Source organism: Odocoileus virginianus, chromosome 6 (assembly GCF_023699985.2).
Source record: "Odocoileus virginianus isolate 20LAN1187 ecotype Illinois chromosome 6, Ovbor_1.2, whole genome shotgun sequence".
Taxonomy (NCBI): domain Eukaryota; kingdom Metazoa; phylum Chordata; class Mammalia; order Artiodactyla; family Cervidae; genus Odocoileus; species Odocoileus virginianus.
In genome coordinates, this window is record NC_069679.1 from 75,816,984 (window position 1) to 75,841,395 (window position 24,412).

Here is a 24,412-nt window from a genome sequence, read left to right on the forward strand (position 1 = left end):
GGTAAAATGCTTGTATATACTGTTTTTCAGTTAACATATTAAGTATTTCTTTTGATCACTGAATACATCTCTAAAACCTAACAGCATTTATATAGTATCTTGTTACATAAAATAGCTTCATCAAACAAGCTCCTCTTGTTAGACAGTGTTGATGTCCCAAGATTTATATTCTAATATATTTCAAGCAGAGGCAGAACTACTAGGTAAGACAGTATTTTTTTTTTTTTTAAGAAATTCAAGCATGCTGTATTTTAAAAATGATTTTAAAAGATTTTCAATCAAAAAATTAGAAATACAGAAAAACACAAATAAAAGAAACATCAATTATATTCCCACCATCACCCACACTTTAGTACACAAAGCCTTCCACTTTTTTAAAATATGTAAACAATTTGTACAGAATTAGATTACTATGCATGGCTTCATAACTAAAATTTCTCATTAAATACAAGTATTTCCTCATATCTCTACTTGTTCTTCCAGGACATGAATTTTAACGGCTTTAGTTCTCCACTGTATGGTTATGTCATTTCCACAAGGAAATAAGCACCACAATGCCAAGTGCTTTGTGGAAAGAATAATGCACAAAAACCATTTACTGAATACATACATGAATTTAATCAACTAACTCCTGTCTCTGGAGTTTATTTCCAACTTTCACCATTATGTTTTTACACAAAAATCTTGCAGACAGCTCTAATTACCTCCTTAGACTCAACTAGAAGTGAATTTACTGGGTCAGGTGGTACGGATTTTAAAACATAAAATTAAGATGACCATATAATTTATCATCAAACCAGAACCCTTCTGAGAGGAAAAGGAAACATCACTGAGGACTGCCCTGACCAAACTGGGATGTAGAAGTCATTACAGGTTACATGATGCCAGAGTGAGCCTTAGAGGCTATAGCAAGTCACATTCCCACTTGCAGAGTACTGGCATGCCAGTTTCCCCAGACCTAACATTCATGACTCTTGATACAGATATCCCAGATCACACTGAAGATCTATCCATTTGTTATGTAAAATAATAAAGAAAAGAAAAATCCTCCGCTAGGTATTTTCTCGTGGTTTCAGGTCCGTCTCGAGGGGTCTGGTTTCCTTCCCAGCTGTTGGCAAACCTTTACCATAGAGGCTGGATCATATCTTTTAGATTTTGTAGGCTACGCGGTCTGTGTTACAATTATTCACCTCTGTCATTTTAGCATGAAAGCAACCACAGGTAACCTGTAAATGAGTTAAGTGTGGCTGTGTTTCAATAAAACTTTACTTATGGACAAGAATTTCATATAATTTTCATGTATCACTAATATTATTCTTCTAATCTGCCCCCTCTCATTTAAAAATGTAAACACTATTCATAGTCATAAAAAAAGCAGGAGGTAAGTTATAGTTTGTTGACCCTTGACTTAGAAAATTTCTGGTAGACAACTAAAAATTGGGTGAGAGTCATCACCAGTTTATTCCCTTTTTCTTGAGTTGTATCATTTCCTGTGCCAAAGTTGAGCTGCATTACATACATCTTCACCTACATGTGCCTCACAGAAATATACTTAAAAACGAGAACTGAGTTGTGCAACAGTTCTGCTCAGCCCCCTCCACCTCCCAAATGCGTTCACGGGCACAGCCTTAGAGGAAGCCTGGTTGGGCGAGGGGAATCTGCTCTCCTCTTGGCCGGCCTCAGTTTCTCACAGCATACATATCTCACTCCATATTCAGTTTGAACATGCATTTTGTGTAAAATACTGTCCCTGACCAAGAGCCAACACCTTCATCTGACAATCAACTGACTAAAGAACAATCTATTCAAATGCTGAAGGGTAAGTTGCCTGCTGGATTTACTGAATGACATGTTGGGTTTTCAGCATTGAAAACCATGAGTCAAATATAATGCACACAGTGTTCATATAATGTATATTATGGAAAATTTAAGAGATTTTTTTTTTCTCAGTGGTAATTTTAATTATATAAAATTATCCTATTATGAACTAATTTTAGAACCCAGCTACACATAAAGGATGAATCTGTTAATTTTTATTCCTCTAAAGAAACTCATCAAAGATTACAATATAAACTCAATTATTCAACACTCAAGAAAAAAAAAGGGCAGGACAGAGAAGAAACCAAAATTTGGCAAATCGTGTCGCAAGCAGCAGGTAACAAAGCAGCTTCTGGTCAGGCATCCACACAGATAAGCTGGGGTGTTTCTAAGAGTCTATACAGTAATAAAATATTGGCAACATTATGTTCCTAGAAAGGGGCACTACATTTCCATTACTGTTTGACATAGCAACATCCATCTAGGAAGATGGTAGTAAACATTATCTTCATTTTATGGACGAGGAAACTGAGGTCCAGAGAAGCATAAGGTAACTTAAAGGCTCAGGATATACTGAGTTGAGTAGTGGGGGTACATAGATTAAAACTCAGTGCTTCATGCATTTTCCATGCTGTCTATAATCCAAAAAAAAAAGAGTGACTAGAATGTCAAGGAATATTCTCTCCTGTGAGACAGCTACAAAGAATACTTAGGGCAGAAACAGATAGAGGGCTTCAATAGCATGAACAATACAGCAAGTGAAAATAGGAAAAAAATTAATCCCAGATACATTCACCCTCAAACACAGATACAGATCTTTAATTTAAAATTGAGTAAGTTTATTCATGGAGAAAATAGTTACAGAATACCCTTAGGATTTTTTTAGTCCAACAATTAAAATTGAATTTAAAAGCCAACGGAACTGTTCACAGACCCAAAAGACATCTGGAGAAACTACTGTTCCTCTTTCCTTGGGTTTATACGTGTTTACCTTTTAGGCAAGAGAGATAGCTGGGATTAATTTCTTTCCTAGGAGATGTGATTTCCAGTTATGTGTATAGGATTCTTCTGTGAAGACCAGAGAAGTCCAAAGAATTCAACGTCGATTGGAAGAATTAAGGTAAGACTAATGGTTGGTTCATGGAACCACATTTTACCACAAATCCCTAGACAGGGTGGTGGAAGGAGAATAATGTTTCCCATCAACAAAACTTGAGGTATTTAAAGATGCCATAGACATGGAAACTCACTTCTACCTCGCTCAAAGGTGATGGCGAGGCTGAAAAGGCTCTTGTGGAAGGTCATACCCTCTTGGACTTCTCTGTACTTTAGCACCAAAACCTAACCAGGACTGGACAACGTCAAACACTTCTCTGAACAAAGTGGTTAATCAGTTTCCTCTTCAGGATGAGTTCTAAGGCAACAGTGTGATCAGTGATGAGTTTTTCCCTGTCTCTGTTTTTTGGCTTGTCTTGGTGCTAAAGTCGATGGCAATACAAAACAGCACAGCCATTTGCTGTAGAACCTGCCGGAGTATAAGAACAGGCTCTCCAAGTCTCAGCAGTCAGGGCTGAACCTCGCTCGTTTGACGTGGCTACTGTCATCATCCAGATGGCAGGAACCTTCCGCGGTGATGTCTCTTTTATTCTCCTCTGTGGGTTCCAAAGGGAAGTCCTGACCCACGGCCAGCACCTGCCGGACAGTCATGTTAACGCGAGCAGTTTTCAAGTAGCTGGCGCACACCTGCCAGTCCTCCAGAGAACAGGGCTCCACCACCGAGTCTCTGGGCAGGTCAGCTGGGAGAGGCGTCCCGAGGCAGCCAGGCAGGCTGTCCCCTTCTGCACTGGGAAGGACCCTCGGGACTGCATGGTTCAGCAGGCGGCTGAAGCCTGACATTACCATGATGTCACCACTGTGCATAAACATGGGGGTGGGGGCTTCGTCTCTTTTGAGGCCACCCAGGAGAAAGATGGCAGACTGTCCGAAGCTACGGAAAGAAAACACCACACAATAGTAAGTTTCTGCTATTAGCCACGGTTGGGAGAGTTAACTGCCAACTGCACTTGTTTTCTAATTTCGGCTTGATACTTACTGCTACCAAATACTCCTTTTGGGATGGGGGTGTGTGTGTGCTGTGTGGCTCATGGGGTCTTAATTCCCCAATCAGGGATGGAGATTAGGCCCATGGCAATGAAAGCACCAAGCCCTCACCAGTGGAGTGCGAGGGAAGTCCCAATCCTCCTTTTTAAACTGTGCTAAGATCCTTCTTCTCTGGTTTGTGTCTGTGAGTGACTAGTCCATGGTCTGCTACTTAAACTTATTAGAGCCCACAGAACTGCTGCAAAATAGATTTTGAAGCAATTAAATTAGCAAATAAAAATTTATTTGGGTTTTTTTTTTACTAGATATTTATCACTTCTGTTCACTTTAAAGATAAGGCAGTTAATAAGATTCTGTTCAGGCACTTTCCTGTGAAAATACAGGTGCAGTACTCTGGAAAAATATAAACTTACATTCAGGGAGACAAAGAGTAAACTACTTGGACTTCTGTGCTTTCCTCCTCTCTATTTCAAATAGATCACTCCCTTGCCTTATGTCCTTTACCACTCATCTATTCCACAGACACTGACGATAACTCTAATTATGAAAGACAGAATCCATGCATCTTAAACAGAAATATTAATCGTAACTTGGTCATTACCCAAAAGGGCGATGTTAATTTTACTTATGCTACACTGTGAAGATGCCCAGAAGTGAAAGATTATTGAGTTCACCCATTTAAAAAGTTTAATGTTTTTATTTATTTAAGCTTAAAAATGCTTTATAAAAAGGAATGAAATGATAAAAAGTAATTCAAAATCCCTAGACCCAACTCACCTGAATGACAGCAGGGGTCTGGAGTGATCTAGCTCAGATTTGTCTACGTGGATGCCCAGTGTGGAGTCTAGTCGGTAGTAATTCAGGATGCCTGCTTCAGCTCGGAAACCCTGAAACCCACAGGCAGCAGCCACTTGCTCTGAGAGGAAAGCCAGGTCAGAAGGGAAAGGTGTATAATGACCTGCTGAGTATCTCTTTGATAAAAGCAGGGAAAATAAGAAAAATAAACAATGATCTCAGGAAAAGAGGAGACTGGCATAAGATTAACCACCACTTTAAAACCATTTAGTTTACAGGCAGTGTACTGACCGACGGACTGACAACGTTCTGTCAGTTTCTGCAGTAAAACAAAGTGACTCAGACACACGCGTGCATGCTTCTTTCTCACATTCTTCTCCGTTACAGTTTATCACCAGATACCCAGTATAGTGCCCTGTGCTGTCAGGACCTGCTGTTGGTTCATCTGTTCTGTTTACAACAGCGTGCACCCACTAACCCCAAGCTCCCAATCCCTCCTCCCCACCCCTCCCTCTAGGCAACCGCAAGTCTGTTCTCTACCACAGGGAATATTAATGCAGCCTTCAAAAATTTTTTATTGGAGTATAGCTGATTTACAACTTTATATTAGTTTCAGATATACAACACAGTGATTCAAAACTTTTACAGATTATACTCCATTTATAGTTATTATAAAGTATTGGCTATATTCCCTGTGTTGTAAATATATCCTTGGAGCCTATTTCTTTTATACATAAAGCTTTTTATATACAAAAATAAAAGTCTGTCTTCTTAATAGCCACACATTTTTTTTTTTTTGAATAATAAGCATCCCTTTATTTAATAGCCACACATTTTTGAGGGATCCAGTAATCTAATATTGAGCCAGTTCAAAACACTGAGCACCTATGATATGGTGGCACCGTGCTAAAAGGTGATAAATCCGACCCATTCACCCTGCACGTAGTCAACATACAAAGCAGTCACACCTCTCTCTGAAAGTCACTTAGTCGTGTCTAACTCTGCAACCCCATTGATTATACAGTCCATGGAATTCTCCAGGACACAATGCTGGAGTGGGTAGCCTTTTCCTTCTCCAGGGGATCTTCCCAAACCAGGGATTGATCCCAGGTCTCCCACATTGCAGGTAGATTCTTTACCAGCTGAGTCACAAGGGAAGCCCAAGAATACTGGAGTGGGTAGCCTTTCCCTTCTCCTGCAGATGTTTCCGACCCAGGAATCGAACTGGAGTCTCCTGCATTGCAGGCGGATTCCTTATCAGCTGAGCTACCAGGGAAGCCCACTCTAATTCCAAACATGAAAGTTCTCTTAGGGTAAAAAGGCAAGTCAGAACTCTGTCACTGCCAAGAGGTACCTACGGAAACATGCCAACTAAATGTAATGTATCCTGGATGGGATCCTGGGACAGAAGGCAGAAAGTTTATCAATTAAAAACTAGTCTGCAACGTAGCTTCATGTGATTTCATTGGTCAATCTGATGGGCTGACATGCTCAAAACATTTAAACTGACTTACACTGTGGTCAAGTCAGGACCTTAAAATGCAAGTAATTTTCACCACTTACCTTCCTGAACTGCCTCTATTTTCTGTACCTAAGGGTCACAATTCTTTAAGGCCAGAACACTCTCTATACAAAACACACACAATCTGAGAACAAGGCAGCAGACAGGTCTGAGGGCCATGTAAGCCAGCAGCATCTAACACCCTTCCTTGGTCTGATGCTCCTCTCTCAGTCCTCCTGTTATTCAATCAACCTCAGATCTGATTAGAAAAATCAGAGTTTTCTGAAAAGTCTCTGACGGATGGCCAGGCCTCTTCAGTTGGAATCTGTTTTCATTTTTTCTTCTCTTTTTTCCTGTACTACAAATAAGAGCTCCTATTTATTTCTCAAAATCATGAGTGTAGTTAGAGAAGGTTTTCTCTACCATTTTGTTTTAGTCCTTTAAAAGACCAACGACTTACAGCACTTGATTGTCTCTGCTATAACAAAACAAATACCTTTCTGGGCTTTTATCCCTATCCAAATTCCCTATGCACTATACTTGTTTCTTGATTCTCTCTTACTTTTCTCTGATTAACCCATTCAGTGTTTTTTGACTAATTTCACACCAAGCTTTTCTTAGTAAGTGAGGCTAACTTTGAGGTCCTTGGAAAATAACAGTATCTACAATAAAAGTAGTACCTTAAAAACCAGTAAGCCAACATTTACTGTGTTAATGCATTAACTGCTCATAACAGTCAGGCACTACTGTAATCACTATAAAGGCATTAATCATTTAATCCTCACAATCATCTGGTGAGGTTAGATACTATTCATATTGAAGGCAGGATTCAAATCCAGGCTGGCTAACCAGAAGAAAACCACATGGCCATTTCCCCAAATACAGATGTCTGGTTTTCCAGTAAAGCTGTATCACTGAAAATAAGACATATCATGAATAGTTCTGAGCAACAGTTATTACTGTTCTGAGTAGTTAATACATTTATTATTAAGCTGGATTGACTGAAAACTATAGAACTTTTAAAAAGTAACTGGTTAGTAGGAAGATGGTTCATGCCAATTTGATTCAGTTTATCCTCAGAATTAAGTCCTTTTGGTGGCAAACACCTCACTGAGAAAAGTGGCATTAAGATGTCAGCGAGAAAAGAGGCATTTTCTGAAGCCCAAGGGTCAGGAAAGAAGAAACTGTACCTCAAGAAAACATGGAACTTTAACTGTAGACATTTTTCCCATCTCTCCCCTGCACAGACCTTATATAGCAGTCAAAGGAATCTAGATCTTGAAAGTTCTTTTGTGAGTTGATAGAACACTGTAAGTACATGGAGCTTCTTTCACTCCAGGCACACATTATGTAGAAAATAAATAATCAACAAACACTAAATAACAATGGAACTAAAGATTATAATTGAAAACTCCTCATGAATACAGGAAAGAAAAATCTGTATCCCTGAAACTTCCCCAGAGAAAGCATCAATGACTTCTGATGAAATAATATAATCTGAGAGCACATGAAAAAGTACTTTTCTCTTGATAAATTATTCATTCCTCTTCAGAGTCTGTATTAAAAGGATTTTAAAGAAGGGAATACATTAAAGAAACCCTCCCGCAAATGAATAATCTGATACTTTAAACTTGTCCAGAAAGAAGTCAAACTACGTGGGCCCAAGAAGCATAAAAATGAAAATCAATGGAGTTAGCAAGAAAATCTGAATACCTTACTGTCCCAGTTATAATGGTAGCCAAGGGTCACCCAGCGCAGTTTCTCTAGCAAACTTCGGGGTCTCCGTTTATTCACTTCTTTACACCTGCAAAATTGGAGACGATTTATTCATTGCAAATGGCAGCAAAAGCATGTTGCATGGATCCCGGAGTCTAAATTTGATATCTATATAAGCAGTTAGCCAAGATCTCAGGGGAAATTAAAACAGATAAATGAGTTGACCAAGAATGTAATACTACCAAAAACATGCTAGCTATTTTGGGCCCACAAAATATGCTAATTTCTAATCTTGGGCTCTAAATTCTCTGCTGAATGGGATCAAGTTTAAAGGGTGAGTCTCCAGAATATCAACAATGATAAAATGACAACAGAAATGTCTTTTCCTGTCCATGGAAAATGGGACAAAGAGTCCTATGGATAATTGAAAATTTGGCTAACAGAACATTTACAATTTTGTTTGCTGAAAGCAGGACATGATTAATTACAGCTATCATTATGTCTAGAATGATGGTGGCTTCCTAGCATTGCAGTTTGGGTGGAAAAAAGTTTGGCAAAATATAGTATACAATAAAAAATTACTGTTTTTTTTAATTATTGTTTTAACATACCTTCTTTAACCTCACATAACAACTTAAATACCTGAGGCTTAGCTAACAATTAATGGCCACTTTAACTGATCTGGTTTCTAACATTACCTTATTTAAACCACAGGAGGTTTCTATAAGAAAGCTTTCTGTAATTATAATCTAATCAAATCTATAAGGTTAACTACTCTTTTTTTTTTTAAAGCCACACAGCATCGCTTGCAGCATGTTAGTTCCCTGATCAGGGACTGAACCTGAGCCCTCAGCAGGGGAAGCATGGAGTCCTAACCACTGGACCATCAGGGAATTTCTTTTTTTTTTTTTTCATCAGGGAATTTCTTAACCACTCTTTTTCTAAAGAAGCCTGCTTGCTTGATTTACCTCTAAATATCTAAAAATACAAGAATGCTAGGCCTAATCATTTTAGTTTTTCTATGTAATTTACATCATTAATCAATCTTTTTTAATCTAAGAACCACTACTCTTTAAAGCAGAAAAGATTGGACTGCTTTAAGGAGTTTATATTTTGACAGGAGATGACAGATAAGTATAAGAAATGAGGGGAAAATTTAAGGTTGTAGAAAATCTAGCACTAAAATGGATAGTACAAGATCACCAGAATCAGGAGAAGGCAAGTTCAAAGTCAACAGTCTAATCAGTTAAGCCTTCATGGTAAAGTTGGGGGGTTGAGTAAGGCATTGAAGAACGGCAGGCATTTAATCAAGAAGTGATGCAGTAGGCAATATAGGGAGAGCATGAGCAGAAGTGAAGGACTTGATGCAGGCTCACAGTGTAAGTGGCACTCATCTTGATGTCTGATAGCTTACAGGGTAGATGCTGTCTGTCCTCGAAGAGTTTACATTCTAAGGACACTGCAACACAGACATACACCAAGAGCAGTGTGTGCTCAGTCGCTCAGTCGTGTCTGACTCTTTGTGGCCCCGTGGACTGCAGCCTGCCAGGCTCCTCTGTCCATGAGGATTCTCCAGGCAAGAACACTGGAGTGGGTTGCCATGCCCTCCTCCAGGGGATCTTCCCAGGGATCAAACCCAGGTCTCCAGCACTGCAGGAGTATTCTTTACCAACTGAGCCACCAGGGAAACCCCAACACCAAGACCAGTAACTAAATAAAAGAAATGGATCAAATATTAACTTATTTAGCACAACTGTGAAGAAAAGAGGCCCAGCAGGTCCCACTTCTATCCTTTGAAAAGACTATATGAGGTTGGCCCTTGGCCAAGCTCACGGTTCCTATGGTGTCCCTATAAACAATATAGTTTATGCTGAACACGTGCCTTACTTCTGCGAGTCTGAATTTTGGCACCTGTCAGGCAGAGATTGCTTATGTACCATCCTTCAGTAAAAATCTGGGCACTGGGCTTCTTCAAACCATGCTGATGCTACTGATCCAGGGACCATACTTTGAGAAACACTATTCTAGTCAAACATACACACACAACCTTTTATTTCTCTCAGTAAGAGATCATTTTATTCTTGACAAAGAACCCAAAACCAGATTGATCTGTACAAATAAAGGTAACAAGGCAGCTCTGAAAATTTGATGGTGTTTTAGACATTTGAGGTGACACCAAAAACCTGCTTTTCATCAAAAGATTGGGTCTAATGTTCTTCAAGAACAGCGTATATGTTATTATAACCAACACATACAGTTTATGATCTTAATAAAATAATCAAAATTCTAGAAACAACCAAGCATAAAGATAGAGCTTGTAACATGAACGTTTAAAATTTTTATTTTTCTAGGAAACCAAAAAGAACATCTCCTTCTACCTTAACTGTATCACTATACAAAAGGCTTTGGGTTTTGTCCTATATGAATGTTATAGAGGGGCACTGGTCCAGGATGCAAAAGCAGCCAGAGAAGAGCCATACTTTCACGGGCATTAACTCTAGTTTTCATAACAGAAGGGGAAAAAAAGCTTATTTTTCTTAGTAAAAGATTAATTCTGAGTGTGCCATTTTGAGGAGAAAATGTGTATATGTGTGTTTATATAATGTAGGTATGAAATTCTACCCCTTATTTCATATCCTCTTTTGAAAACCTGACTTCTATTCTTGCTTTTGTGCAGGATTTCTGGAAGGAAAGTAGCAACAACTGCTGTAGCAATTGCCTTCAAGATGTGAGAGCAGGACTGGCCTGAGCCAGACATTTCTTTTTTTAGTAGCACCTAGGGACTCTTCTGGGCCCCATGGGCCTCCTGGGTAATAAAGATTCCAAAAAATTCATTTGAACATTGTGACTAGTATAAGGCTCAAACCAGGTTTCACATGCTCCTTGATCTTTTTCAGGCAGAAAATACTAAGGGGTTAATGAAGGGAAGGGTGGGCTGTTCTTTTTTTAAGCCCGACTTGTCCAAAAGGAAGAAGCCAAGAAGGCTTAGTAGTAATGGAGCTGCTTATCCAGCCGAAGGAATGCAGGGAATGTTGCCATCTAACCTAACTTTAAATCTTCACCCATTATCCAGAAGAAGGTTTTCAACCAGGTATGAGCCTAATTATTGGTGCTCACTGCAAACAGAAACGTGCTGCCCCTGCCAGCAGATGATGGATGGGCAAAGCTTGCACCTTCTCCCCTGCTGAACGCCCACTCAGCACTTTGCTCAGTTTCTGTCAGGGGAAAACCTTTATGTAAGTGTTAGCATTTCTCTCAGCAGTCTCGTTCTACAGCACTGCTTTCAACTGAACCCAAGCTGTGTGGAAATGAACTCCCGTCCTGCTTGCCCACTCTCCATGCAGTGGGTAAGCACTGATGTTTCTTCTTTCTTGCCTCCAGGGACATTAGTGAACCAAGTTCTAACTTAGGACAGAAATCTGGAAGTTGTTTACGACAGAAAACCTTCAACATCCTATTACAGGTATTGCGTCTTCAATCATTTTAAAAGATTTAGGGACTGTGTCTTTCACCACTCTGAGTATCTCCCTTCACAACCACGCTTCGGTCCTTCTTCCTTTCCTAGTCTCTCACCTTCATTAAACCTAACATTGCATCTCAGATCCCTAGCACTCCAGTTTTTCAGCATTTGAGTGCTTCCAGTTTTCTCTTCTTAACCTGAATCTGTCAGTAACCAGTGCGAATGGACATCCAATACTACTGTAACACCCTTCTGCTATCTTGCAAATGTTAGTTTTATCTCATCTTCCACTTTCTGTTCTAAACCTTCACCATTTACCTCAAGTCCTCAGTCCTGCCCATATTCCCTTCCAGGACAAAGAGAATACAGAGGCCCACTCAAAAGATCCAGTGAATGATTTAAACTTCCCTCTCCTACACCTCCATGCTGTTTGAAATCCTTACTCTGTCCTTCCTTCCTGGTTTCAGCAGTGGTCTTATTGCTTTCCATTAAGGCCCATTTTCCACCTACACTGTCTCCCATTTCCCTGATGTAGCTGCTGAGGCCTTTTCTCCATTATCATCTTCTCGTATTTCCAACCTTCCTTTTTATTTGTTTCTTCCTCTTGATCCTGTAAAAAATGTTCAACATTTCCACAAACTTAAGAAAAAAAACAACAAAAAACACTTTTCACACCTGACCTCTTAGTAAGGCACCCTAAGTCCCGCCTCTGTCTGCTCCATAGCTCTCCTTCTCTCCATGATTAAATCATCCCAAAGGACTCAATATCAGCTGCCCCCACTCTCTCTTCTCATTGAGATCTCACTTTTGCTTACACTCTACAAAAACTAGTTTAGTTTCATTGATACCATTTAATGATTAGATCCTAAGTCCTGGTCCTTGTCTTGTTTTGGAAACACTTTGCTACCTTGGCTTCCAATAGTAATTTTTTTCACCCAGACCTGATGCTTCCCTAGGCTGTTGCCTCTCTGTATGTTTTTCATAAAGAAACAAACAAAACGCCGCATCTCTCCCACTGCTGCTTTAGGATGACGGTCTTCCCGTCTAACTCCCATATCCCTCTGTCTCTCACTTGATTCCTGAACTTTGCTCGGCTCTCTATTTCCAAAGGCAGAGACAGCTCCATGTGGATACTCCACAGGCATTTCAAAAACAGTAAGCCCCAAACTACACTAAGGACTATCTTTGCTCACTCTCCTCTTCCTCCAATCTTTTTTCCATTAAAAATCTCAGTATATAATGTTCCAATGAACATGGAGGTGCAGATATATTTCTGGGATAGTGATTTTGTTTCCTTTGGATATAAACTTAGAAGGTGAACTGCTGGATCATACAGTAGTTCTATATTCAGCCATTAAAAAGGGAAATCTTGTCATTTGTGACAACATGGAAAAAACGGGATGGCATTATGCTAAGTGGAATAAATCAGGGAAAGACAAATACTATATGATCACAGTTCTATGTGGAATCTAAAAAATCTGATACAGAACAGATTGGTGGTTGCCAGAAGTGGTGGGGTATGTGTGTGTGTGTGCACGCGCGTGTGTATGACACGGGTAAAGGCAGTCAAAAGATAAAAACCTGTCATAGGAAGAGAGGTTCTGGAGGTGTAAAGTACCACATGTGTGGTGAGTCATTATTGACTCTTTGTGGTCCCATGGACTGCAGCCCACCCCATGGAATTTTTCAGGCAAGAATACTGGAGTGGGTAGCCATTCTTTTCTCCAGGAGATTTTACTGACCCAGGGATCAAACCCACGTCTCTTGTGTCTCCTGCACTGGCAGGCAAGGATTAGCACTAGCACCGCCTGGGAAGTCCAATGGACAGCGTAGTGACTATAGTTAATATTGTATTGTATATTTGAAAGTAGTTGAGAATGGAAATGTTCTTAAAACAAGAAAAAGAAATTGTAATGATGTGAGGTAACTGATGTTAATGAAATTTATTGTGATAATCATTTGAAATTATACATGTATTAGATCATTATGTTGTACACCTTGGATAACACAATGTTATATGTCAATTATATCTCAATAAATCTGGAACACGCTCCACTTTGCCCAAACTTAATCTACCTGCCACTTAGAAATCTGTGTTTAATCCTTAACTACTTCTGTCACTTTTCATAGTCTTCTGCTTACCAAGTCTTATAGAAAATGTCTCTACCAGACCCGCATTATCTTTTGCATGAGTTAGTAAGCTAAATTCTTAACTGTGCTTTCTGCAATGATTAAATTTGCAGTCCATTTTCTGCACTGCCACAAAAATTCTCTAAAGTGAAAAATCTATTACTAATCTTGAATTCCCCATTCACAAGGACAAAGTCCACATTTTCTTATTGTGAAAAAAATTCATATTTTATGGCAAGACAAGAAAAATTTAAACATAAAAAAAAATTCTCTGCCTTTAGGCTCCCTCTCTCCCCTTTACTATGCATTGTGTATCTGTATTATGCATTGATCAAACCTCCCCCACTGGCAGAAATACCTGCTCATATAAAGAGCAACATTCTCACAGATTCAATAAGATAATTCCTTAAAAGATAATGTTCCTTTTTGATCTTGTAAGGGGATGCTTAGAAAGACTCTGTAAACTGTCAATAATCCATCATTTCATACCCAGCTCTCTGTCTCAGAAAACTTATGCAACTGTGCCTTGACTTCTAACAGCTTCTAACAAGTTCTTGGAGCTTTCTCACATGCTATTTCCAGGTAATAATCCTCAGCTTGGTTCAAATACAATATTTCCATTTCTTTCTTAGATCAATTAATTTTTCATCAACACTATGCGGCATGGAAACCCCCTTATAATCTGGCCCTAACCTTTCGAGTTTTGTCTCCAAGCATTTCCTACAAGGTATCCTACCTTCCATCTTTCATGGCTGTCCCTGACCACGCAATTCTCTGCGATGCTCTTTCCTCTCCTACTCGACTCTCGCTTTTTCTAATTTGCTTCTTCACAGTTTAAACACTTCTTCAGGAAGTGGACTCAGTCTCTCACTCCTCTACAGTGCTCACGCAGAACTCTGCAACGTCCTCTATTAAAGCGTACAGTTTCAGCGCTGTGAATATGTTATCAAAATACCTGAATTCCTCCTTAAATAGTCTCTTCCTCAAAGGCAGGGGCTGAGTTTTAATCTTCATATCTATGCTAGCACCAAGTATTTCCTAAAGCATAAATATACATTATTTAATAAATGAATGAAAATAAAATATAAAGATACTATATACAGTCTTTAATCAATCATTCTCAAGTTTAGCATTATACTTTTACTGAGCTAGCAGAGAAGCTAACAATTTACTTAAAATTAATATTTACTTAGCACCTTCTAATACATACAAAGAACTGTGGTTGGCACCAAGCATACAAAATTTTCAAGGTCTGGGGGAGGGGGCAGGGCAGACAGTGGGAGGAGAAGGGGCAGATGCCGGGATTCGCTATGATACATGCTATAACAGCATCATAAACAGTCTTAAAGAAGAAGAAAGGGCAAGGGATTAATTCTGCTTCCATACAGAAAATATCAATGGAAAAAAGCCTTCACATACATTGAATACAAAAATGGATACAAAGTATTGCATAAGCTAACTTATGAAATAAATAAAGCAAAGTTCTCTTATTTAAATGTACATTTTCCCTTGTCTTATTGTTTGAAGTTATTTTTGAATAGATAATATATTCAAAAATTCAAGAGTTATAAAAAAGTATCCATTAACCAATGAATTCTACAAATATTTATTTAGTAACTACCACGCACTCAAGAATAAAAACACCGGCAAGGGATAAAGAAGAAGGGAAATGGGGGTGGGGTGTGGTGTGCTATCTTTAACCAGGTAAGGGATCATCTCACAAAATGATATGAGAACAGTGACCAACAGGAAGCAAGCACTGATTGGTCATTGAAGCAAAGAGCTTTCGGGGTAAAAGGAACGGCTTGTACAAAGAATCTGAGCAAGTCTGAAGTGTGTAAGGAACAGAATGAAGGCCAGGACTGCTGGAGAATAAATGAAAAGAACAGCAGCTGAGGGGGGACAGTCAGATTATGTAGGCCTTACAGCCTTGATAAAGACATTTGATTTTGTTCCAAGTGTGATGGGACTGTACACAGATAATTTGACTGGTCTTTGTCCCTGGTTCTTTAAAGCAAGCTTTTAGACCCTTGGAATTTCTGGAAGGGATAGGAGTATCTGTTATTTACTGTGGACCCTAAGACCACGCCTGAGTTTATGCTTACAGATGACTCAGGATGTGGGTCTGTCAAGCTAGAAAGTGGTATTAGGCAGGTAGACTGAGTTCAACCATGATTCAATCAATCATGCTCAAGTGGTGAAATTCCAATTAAAACTTCGAACACTAGGCCTCAGGGGAGCTTCCTGTGAGAGCCACATGTCCTGATTCCCTGGGAAGAGGACACGGAAACTCTGCGTTCAGGATCCTTCCAGACATCACTCTGTAGTTTCTTCACTGGATGGCCCTGATCTGTACTTTTTATAATAAAATTATAATCATAAGTATAATGCTTTCTTGAGTTTTGTGAATTGTTCCATTGAGTGAAGGGAGATCACGGGTTCTAAGACATCATGGGAATTCCCCTGAATTTGTACCCAGTTGGTCAGAAGTGTGCACAGACTGGGGGTCTCCCAAACTCGGAGGTGGTGTCTGTGTTGACTCTGGATGGTGTGCATCAGAATTGAATGCTTTTGAACTGTTGGAGAAGGCTCTTTGAGAGTCCCTTGGACTGCAGGGAAGTCCACCCAGTCCATCCTAAAGGAGATTAGTCCTGGGTATTCATTGGTAGGACTGATGTTGAAGCTGAAACTCCAATACTTTGGCCACCTGATGTGAAGAGCTGACTCATTTGAAAAGACCCTGATGCTGGGAAAGATTGAGGGCAGGAGAAGGGGACGACAGAGGATGAGATGGTTGGATGGCATCAATGACTAAATAGACATGGGTCTGGGTGAACTGTGGGAGTGGATAATGGACAGGGAGGCCTGGCATGCTGCAGTTCATGGGGTTGCAAAGAGTTGGACACAACTGAGAGACTGAACTGATACTGATACTGCAGATAAGAACTATACAAGATCTGACATGATTTTGATACTCTATGTAGAAAACAGACTCTATGTAGAGAGAGACAAGAGCAGACACAAGAGCAGACGGGTTAGGAGGCCACTGCAGTTAAGTGATGGTGGCTTTAGACTAGGGTGGATGTGATGGAGATACCAAGGCATGATTTTATTCATTATGACTGTAGATGCTACTGTATTTGTTGGAGGGCTGGAGGTGGGATTTCTCAATGGCTGTTTAGTGCCTGATTCTACTACTGGGGTCTGTCACGTTTGATCTCCTGTTGACACTCAGGTTGTTTCTCATCCTCTCCCCTCCATTATAAACCATGCGATAATAAAGCTGCTTACAGAGAGACACTTAGGTGATGTAAAATCCTGCTGACAGACACTTAGGCTGTTTCTCACTTCCCCCCATCACAAGCAATGCTGCAATAAAGATGCTTACGCCCAACTATTGTACTCTTTGGGTGAGGATCTCTAGCTAGATCATTCACTGACAACAAACTCTGAACAAAACATAAAATTGGGGTGCCCTAATCTTGTGAACAGATCTATTTTTGCTTATATGTCCCAAATATTTCATTTTCTACTTAAAAGTTTCTTCTGCCCCGACCACAGAAATGTAGAAAGTTAAAATTGAAAGGATTCTTAGAGGTCCTCTAATTCAGTGGTTCTTACTGTGAATGTAACAGTAGATAATCAAAATCTTAGGGAGATCTTTTTTTTTTTATTTTAGGGAGATCTTTTTGAACCACAGACCCTTTCCCTTTCTGATACACCCTGAAAAAGTGGGAGAACTGGCAAGTAGTGTCTAGGTGACTCTGACCATGATTCAGCCACTCTGAATGGCTATCCAGTCCAATCCCTGTATCCCAGATGAGGAAACTGAAACATCTATCCTATAGTGACAGAAGGAAAAGTAGGCCCTAATTGATTTTCAGGGCTGGCAGCAATGTCTGAGCATATCAATTTCTTCCAACCCTTGACAACAGAAGGTATAACCATCACATTTTGTATTTTTTCTAATTTATTAGACCAAAAAAAAAAAAAGTATCTCACCATTGTTTACAGGATGATTTACTACAGAGATTCATCTGAGCTATCTTAGAAGATGACAACTGGCATTACAAGAGAATCATTTGTTAGAAACAAAAAAAAAAAAATCAATTTTTTGAAAACAGAGGCTGGTTTAGGTAACAAACTCTAAGCTCTCTAATTTCACTCAGCCAGGATCTTCCTTTACTTGCTCTCAATTCTACAGAAGACATATTTAGTAACAGGATTTTCCTCACTGCTTTCACTTGTAATGTAACCTACAGACCAAGAGGATTTTTAAAGGAAAACCAATGCATTTTACTGTTATTTTCCTTTCAGCCTAAGAAAATCATCTATTTCCCTGTTACAATTAATATAACATAGTTTCTGAAAACTGTATCATTAAACAATATGACATAGTTTCTGAAAATTAAGTCCAAACAACACACACAAAACTGGCACAAAGACTTTAATAGGCTGTTCTAAGGAATTCTCACACATCACCTGCCTAACCCTAACACTACTGCATGAGGAGAAGACCGCTCTGAGGCACAGGACGGTGAAACCGCCGAAGGTCACCAAAGCTGGTGAGGGCCGCTCTGCCGGCAGAGCTGGGGTGTGAGCCCAGGCAACTGGACTCTGGAAGCAGTGCTTTACACCACGACCCTCGTTACAGCCTGGCCCTAACCGACCCTTCCGGCGTCACCGCTTGTCAACCCTATTCGGACTTTCGGGAAGCGTCTTCCACCATCCACCTTCAGTCAAGCCACTTACTTGACCATACTCATTATCTTACAAACTCTATCCCTGTACTTTCCAAATTGTATTTAATTATATGTGCACATGTCTCTGTCCTTGACTAACCTACAACTCCTTGAAGGCAGGAACTGTGTTTTTTCTGTCTTGAATCTCTAACACTTAAGCACAAAATCTGGCACAGCAGAAACTCAACAGACATTTGCTGAATAAACATATGAATGTATACCTTCTGTGCTCCTGTATCAGAGAACAAGTACTCTGTCTTTGCTAAGGCTGCTTTCTCTATCCCCAACAGCCTTTTTGCTATTCTGATGGGTAAACACCTAATTGTTTTTGAAGATTCATTACAAATGGATAGAGGAAAAAAAGAGGATAATAGGCCCAATTAAAAAATCATTTTTCCTTCTTTGACACTTCTTTCCTGCCTGTAAGAATTACTTCTTCCTCTGATTCCCCACAGCATTTTCATAAACACCTATTCTAACACTTTCTGAGCTCTGTTATCTTATTCCTGTTGATACTGAGTTCCTGCCATAGACTATGCACTCCTGAGTGCAGAGACAGTGTCTTGTTTACCTTTGTACTGTGTATCTCCAATGCTTAGCATCATGTCTGGCACACAACTGACCCTCAAAAAATATCTGTAGAATAAATGAAATGCTGAAACAACATTAAGGTACAAAGACTAGTTTTCATGAAGAAACAGCTGACCACCATTAAACAGATAGTAATACTGACTTCATCTAGGACAGCAGAAGAGCTTTTAGTGTTACTCTCTTCAGGATATTATAAAGCTTCAAAGGAACTCTCTTCACGCAGAAAAAAGGATGAAGCTGAATAAAAATGGATTATCTAATGATTAATGAGGATGAACTCATTATCTAAGCTATGATAAGCTAAACTTTAAAAATGGATCTCAATTTACTATAACTGTCAAAGCTTCTGTCCAAATGTTCCTGGGGGAAAGAATATAACTGTGCTGTATTTGAGTGGACATCAGAGAAAAAAAAAGCAGGTCAGTTACTTTCACTGAACTATTATAGAGTAGTCCCTTTAAAGACCTGTGATGACCTGAGCTGAATACTGGTGGTTTATTGTGACTGGTATGACTTACCTTAGAAACTCCTTGCTCTGTTCCCACAAATCCTGGGTCTCTTCTTTAGTCATATGCTTATCCAGGTTACATACATTAGGTTTCCGGGAATATAACTTAAGGCACTGCTTTACCCAGTGCCACTGGTAACCTGGGAGGAAGGGGTTTGAGATAAAAATAAATCCTATACAGAGATGGACAAGAGAAAAAGGAGAGGAGGAAATTCTCCATCAGTTAATCAGATCATTTATTTTTGTTGACATCTTTACACCCCCTACTTTATTATTTATTCCACACCTCCTTTTGCTAATGCTTCCACACATAAACATAAGTTTTCATTCCTACACTCCAGTTTTAGCGGAAGAGGCATTCCTTTAAGTTAATAAAAAGCTGTTTTGATGATGGTCACCAAACATCTATCACTATGCAATTATCTCTGGCTTTTTGAGTTATTCTCAAGAGAAAAAGTATTATAATTATTAATTGTGTTACCCCGAAGCAAACTTCAGAACTAAAACTGCCAAGTCACCCTTCAAATTTCAACAAGTATCATTTACAGAGGTGGAAGCTGCTTCCTGTAGTTACTATTTCTCTGATATCTCAGTGTTGCCTTTTTGCCTTTTCTGTTTTCTAATACCTGGCTAATTATTATTTTTTTAATATTATATTATCTCAGAACAATTGTTGTGATTTCTGCCTCTTTTGAACTCTGACTACTTACTGTAACAGGGAAGAAAGACAGTATGGACATCTGTCCAGTATGCAAACACCTAGCCATCTCTCCTCTGTAAAAGAGGAGTTAACAATGCTAACTGGAATCATGCATAGTTAACGATTCACTCATCAACATTCAACACACATACACTGTATGGACTTTCTTAAGAATTAAAGACAGATGAAAAACTCTGTCCCAAGAAGCACCTGGAGACAGAGCAGTAGAGACAGTTATACAGATAATGCCTTTTAGAAGTCTGGCTGTGAAGGGAAACAAAGGCTGAGAAGGAGCCAGAGAAGAATAAGGGGAGAGTTTGGAAAGACCTACGCATGCTTACAGATGAGGAGCAAAGAGCCAGCAGAAAGGAACTGGCCGAATATAGGAGAGGGAAAAGGAACACAGGGAGGTCTTGAAAACTGGAAGGGGTAGAAGGCAGGATCAAAAGGTGAAGAGAGTGGTTCTGAACAGAAGGGATCCCTCTTCTTCTAAAATTCAGGACAGGAATAAACACTCACTTAGAAGTATGGAGGTCATTTTTGTATTTCATGTATAAGTCAAATTTTCCAAATAATTTAAGAATGATAGAACTGTTGATATTTTGGAGAAAAAAAAGATATGAGAAAAATTTCCAATGACTGTTATCACCACTACTTTACAAAATAAGAATATTATAATACTCCCAAAGATATCACATTAAACAAAGAATACTTCCGATCTAATTCAGGTTTGAGCAGTGACAGGAAATTGACACTTTTATAGGCAGTTGGTTCCAGACAACTGCTGTCTTCCTTTTATGGAGTAAAAATTTGCCTAATTTTAATTTTTCATGCATTGGTCTTAGGTCCTGACACCTACAGCAACCCCAAATCAGTTTTCAACTCTTCTTGATAAATGCCTCTAACTATGTAGCTAACATTTACTGAGCATTTACTGTGTGCCAGAAACTGACCTAAGTACTTTACACGTACACTCACATTGAATTCTATCCTTATAAAGTGGGTACTATCTTTTAACACATTTTACATATAAAGAAACTGAGGCCAAGAGAGATTAAGAAACTTGCTCAGGATCACACAGTAGGAAGTGGCAGAGCCGGGACATGAGCCCAGAGTCTGGTGTCAGACCTTAATCACCAGCATGCCCTGTTTTCCACCTGTTCCTATGCAGGATAACGTGTGATGTTATCATGGGCCCCCCAGGTCTACCTGCCCAAGGCCCAGGATCTGGTCTTCAGATCATCACCCTCCTGCTCACTCCTGTAAGGACAGCTTGTGGTTTACTCAGGTCCCTTCAGAACATGCAGGGTCCTGAAGTAAACATAATCCTTCTGATCAAGTCAGAGTAAGGTGAGACTCGTTTCCCATGTTATGGACATTGTACTTCTATTAAATGCAGCTTATATAATGGCATGAAAGACAGAATAAAGACTTTAAGGACATAATGAAGTACCAACTCAAATGATGTAGCTTAAGTGTGAAATCCCAGAAAACTTCAAATACCAAGCGGAGGCATACCTCACAGACACTTTGACCTTTAGACCACTGCAATAAAGCAAGTATTGCAAGTCACAAGATTTTTTGTTTCCCAGTGCAATAAAATTTACACTATACTGTATTCTATTTATGCAGTAACATTGTGTCTAAAAAACGAACACACTTTTCTTAAAAGTTTTATTTATTTGGATTATATAAAACAATGCTGAAAAACGCTAACCATCATCTGAGCCTTTAGTGAGCTGTAACCTTTTTGCTGGTGGAGGGGGTGAAATATTATGAGAATCACCAAAATGTGACAGAAACACAAAGTGAGCTAATGCTGTTGGAAAAAAAAAGACTTGCTTAATCCAGGGTTGCCACAAAACTTCAGTTTGTAAAGATAAAACTTAATCCAGTGTTGCCACAAAACTTCAGTTTGTAAAGATAAAACTATCTGTAAAGCAAAATAAAATGAGGTATGCCTATATTCCAACACGGACAACAGAAAACCAAACTTTGTAGCCTGAACAATCTGGTAAACACGGCCATGAAGACAGGATCAAGGCCTGAAAGGTAAAGGGCCACCTTCAGGAATAAAAGGGGCACAAAACACTACTGATGACAAAGGCTCATCTATTCAAACGCACGAAGAGCAGTGCTTTCATATGTAAAAGCCACCACTCAAGCCCTTCCTTGGTGACTTCAGACACAAAAGTGCATGTGGCCTTTTATAGAAGCATGAAAGTTGTTACCTCTTTCCATGATAGCAACATATACACTTCAGTGGTCATAAAGTATTAATAGCTGTAACACAGACCTGGCTCTTGGAACAACAAAAAAACTAAATTTTTAAAGGAATTTCTCTTGCTTTTGACCTGCATTTGAAATCACAAGTGAAATGTTAACTTTATGTCTTTGAGGAACAGAAGGGAGATATAAGATCGTCTGGCCAAATAAGGCACTATATATTTTCTAAATGGTTCATGATAATTAATCGACAATGGCCCCATGAGCCTAGAAAAAAGGTTACTAACATTACCCACTTTTCATTATTATCTTAATTTCTCTATCTGTAAAGTGAACTACCTGACATCACTGAAATTCAAAAATCTAATTATTTCACCTTATAGGACTTTTGATTTCATTAACTGTAGTTCTCTATTCAAAAATTCAGTCTTGATAACAGCAACAGCTTTTAAGTTGTTACATCATTTGTGAATGTAGGGATTTTGTGACTGGAGTGAATGTGATGAGTTACTCTATCAATTCGAAGTGCTTCTTCGGTTCAGAGCTGTGGCAGGGAGCCCAGAGTCAGGGTTCTAATCTTTGATTTGCACCTGGTTTGTCACTTCCTGCACTATAAGGCACGCATTACTGACTCCTGGTCTATCCTATGAAAATGCCAAATAAATGGACATCATAGACAAGGAAGAATTCAGGAGGGGCTTGGGAGCGAAACATTTGTACCCTTAGTTTTCTTCTTTGTCTATTTACTCCTTCTCCAAAATGAGACAAATGATTGAGTAATTTTTGCCTTCTAAGATCAACTGAACTCACCAGGATAGCCTTGGAGTCCGTAGGCTTGCCACTTGCTGACCGGCTGAAGTCCTGCTCTGAGTGCATCATGGTCACTGACTGAGGACAAATTCAGCTGAGATCTGACCACCTGACAGGAAGGAAACAGAAGTCAGCAGGCTAAAGCTATTTCACAGGTTAACTCTGAGAATCTCAAACCTCTAAACGCACTTCTGATGTGCAGCAGATAGGAGTCTTAAGTCTGGGGTCCTAAATCAACCCTGAATATTTACTGGAAGGAACGATGCTAAAGCTGAAGCTCCAATACTTTGGCTGCCGGATGCCAAGAGCCGACTCAAGGGGGCAGCAGAGGATGAGACAGTTAGTAGCATCACTGACTCAATGCATAAGAATTTGAGCAAACTCCAGGAGGTGGTGGAAGACAGAGGAGCCTAGCATGCTGCTGTCCATGGGGCTGCAAAAAGTCGGACACAACTTAGCGACAGAACAACAACAACAAACTTAGTTCTACCATTTACTTGATGTAAGACTTAGATGAGCTATGTACTAATAAACACAACACAGCTATACAAAATTGAAGTCGTTATGAGGAGCTGACCTGCTCTGGCCTTTAACACTATCTTCTCCTATGATACCACACCTTTGTGATTTTTTAAAAATAAGATTCTGAATTATCAAAGGTGTTTGGTATATGGACTACCTTTGGTTAGGACTAACGATAATGCTTCTGAGGAACTTGAACCACGGTGTTTAAACAGGGCTTTGAGGAACACCAGGCTGGAGTGCTCTAGTCAGAAAAAAATCTTTCAATAAAACACTAGGAATTTTGTTTACTAAAAGCACCATAGTTGCTCTCTTTTAGATGAAACTTCTAACCGAAACTCCTAACTTTTTATCTTTGTGAATTACTTATAAATTAAACTTTTAAGGGACCTATGGAGGCTTCCTGGCATTTAAGACTATCTTAAGAGACTTCCCTCGTGGTCCAGTTGTTAAGAGTCCGCCTGCCAACGCAGGGGACACACGTTCAATTGCTGGTCCGGGAAGATTCCACATGTCAGGAGGTAACTAAGTCCCTGAGCCACAACTGCTCAGCCCATGGCGTCCGAGCGCTCCGCTCCTCTCTCCGTACCTTGGGGGCACCAGGTCCCGTGCCGCGGGCTGCGTGGGACACCGAGAAGTCGATGACCCCTCCCAGATCTGCGGTTCCGGGGCGGCTCTGCCGGTAAAAGCGGAAAAGCTTCCTAAATGCATCCTCCCCAGGCTCAGCTGCCAGCGTCGCCACGGAGCCCAATGCCGCCGCCATCTTCCCCATCTCGTTGCCCAGCCCCCCTGA

General features: G+C 39.7%; 1 protein-coding gene across 2 annotated transcripts; it reads right to left on the reverse strand.

Moving 5' to 3' along the window:
* Positions 1-245: 245 nt before the first annotated feature.
* On the reverse strand, positions 246-24,400 carry ALKBH1 (alkB homolog 1, histone H2A dioxygenase). Of its 2 annotated transcripts, none has more exons than XM_020878328.2 (6): positions 24,209-24,400; positions 23,098-23,206; positions 19,372-19,501; positions 7,928-8,018; positions 4,696-4,889; positions 246-3,805 (listed from the first exon to the last, which is right to left on the reverse strand). In XM_020878328.2, the coding sequence occupies exons 1-6, from the start codon at positions 24,389-24,391 to the stop codon at positions 3,376-3,378; spliced, it is 1,137 nt and encodes a 378-aa protein (XP_020733987.2). In that variant the 5' UTR covers positions 24,392-24,400; the 3' UTR covers positions 246-3,375. The 2 variants fall into 2 exon arrangements, with proteins under 2 accessions (XP_020733987.2, XP_020733986.2); XM_020878327.2 differs by having other exon boundaries at positions 19,372-19,534.
* Between the last annotated feature and the right edge of the window lie 12 nt (positions 24,401-24,412).

Excerpts from the sequence above, each read along its gene's own strand:
- ALKBH1 (XM_020878327.2), bottom strand. The coding sequence starts at position 24,391 with ATGGGGAAGATGGCGGCGGCATTGGGCTCCGTGGCGACGCTGGCAGCT. Across the intron at positions 23,207-24,208 it reads CGGGACCTGGTGCCCCCAAG|GTGGTCAGATCTCAGCTGAA; the intron begins GTACGGAGAGAG and ends CCTTCCTGTCAG. Across the intron at positions 4,890-7,927 it reads ATTATAACTGGGACAGTAAG|AGATACTCAGCAGGTCATTA; the intron begins GTATTCAGATTT and ends CTTTTATCAAAG.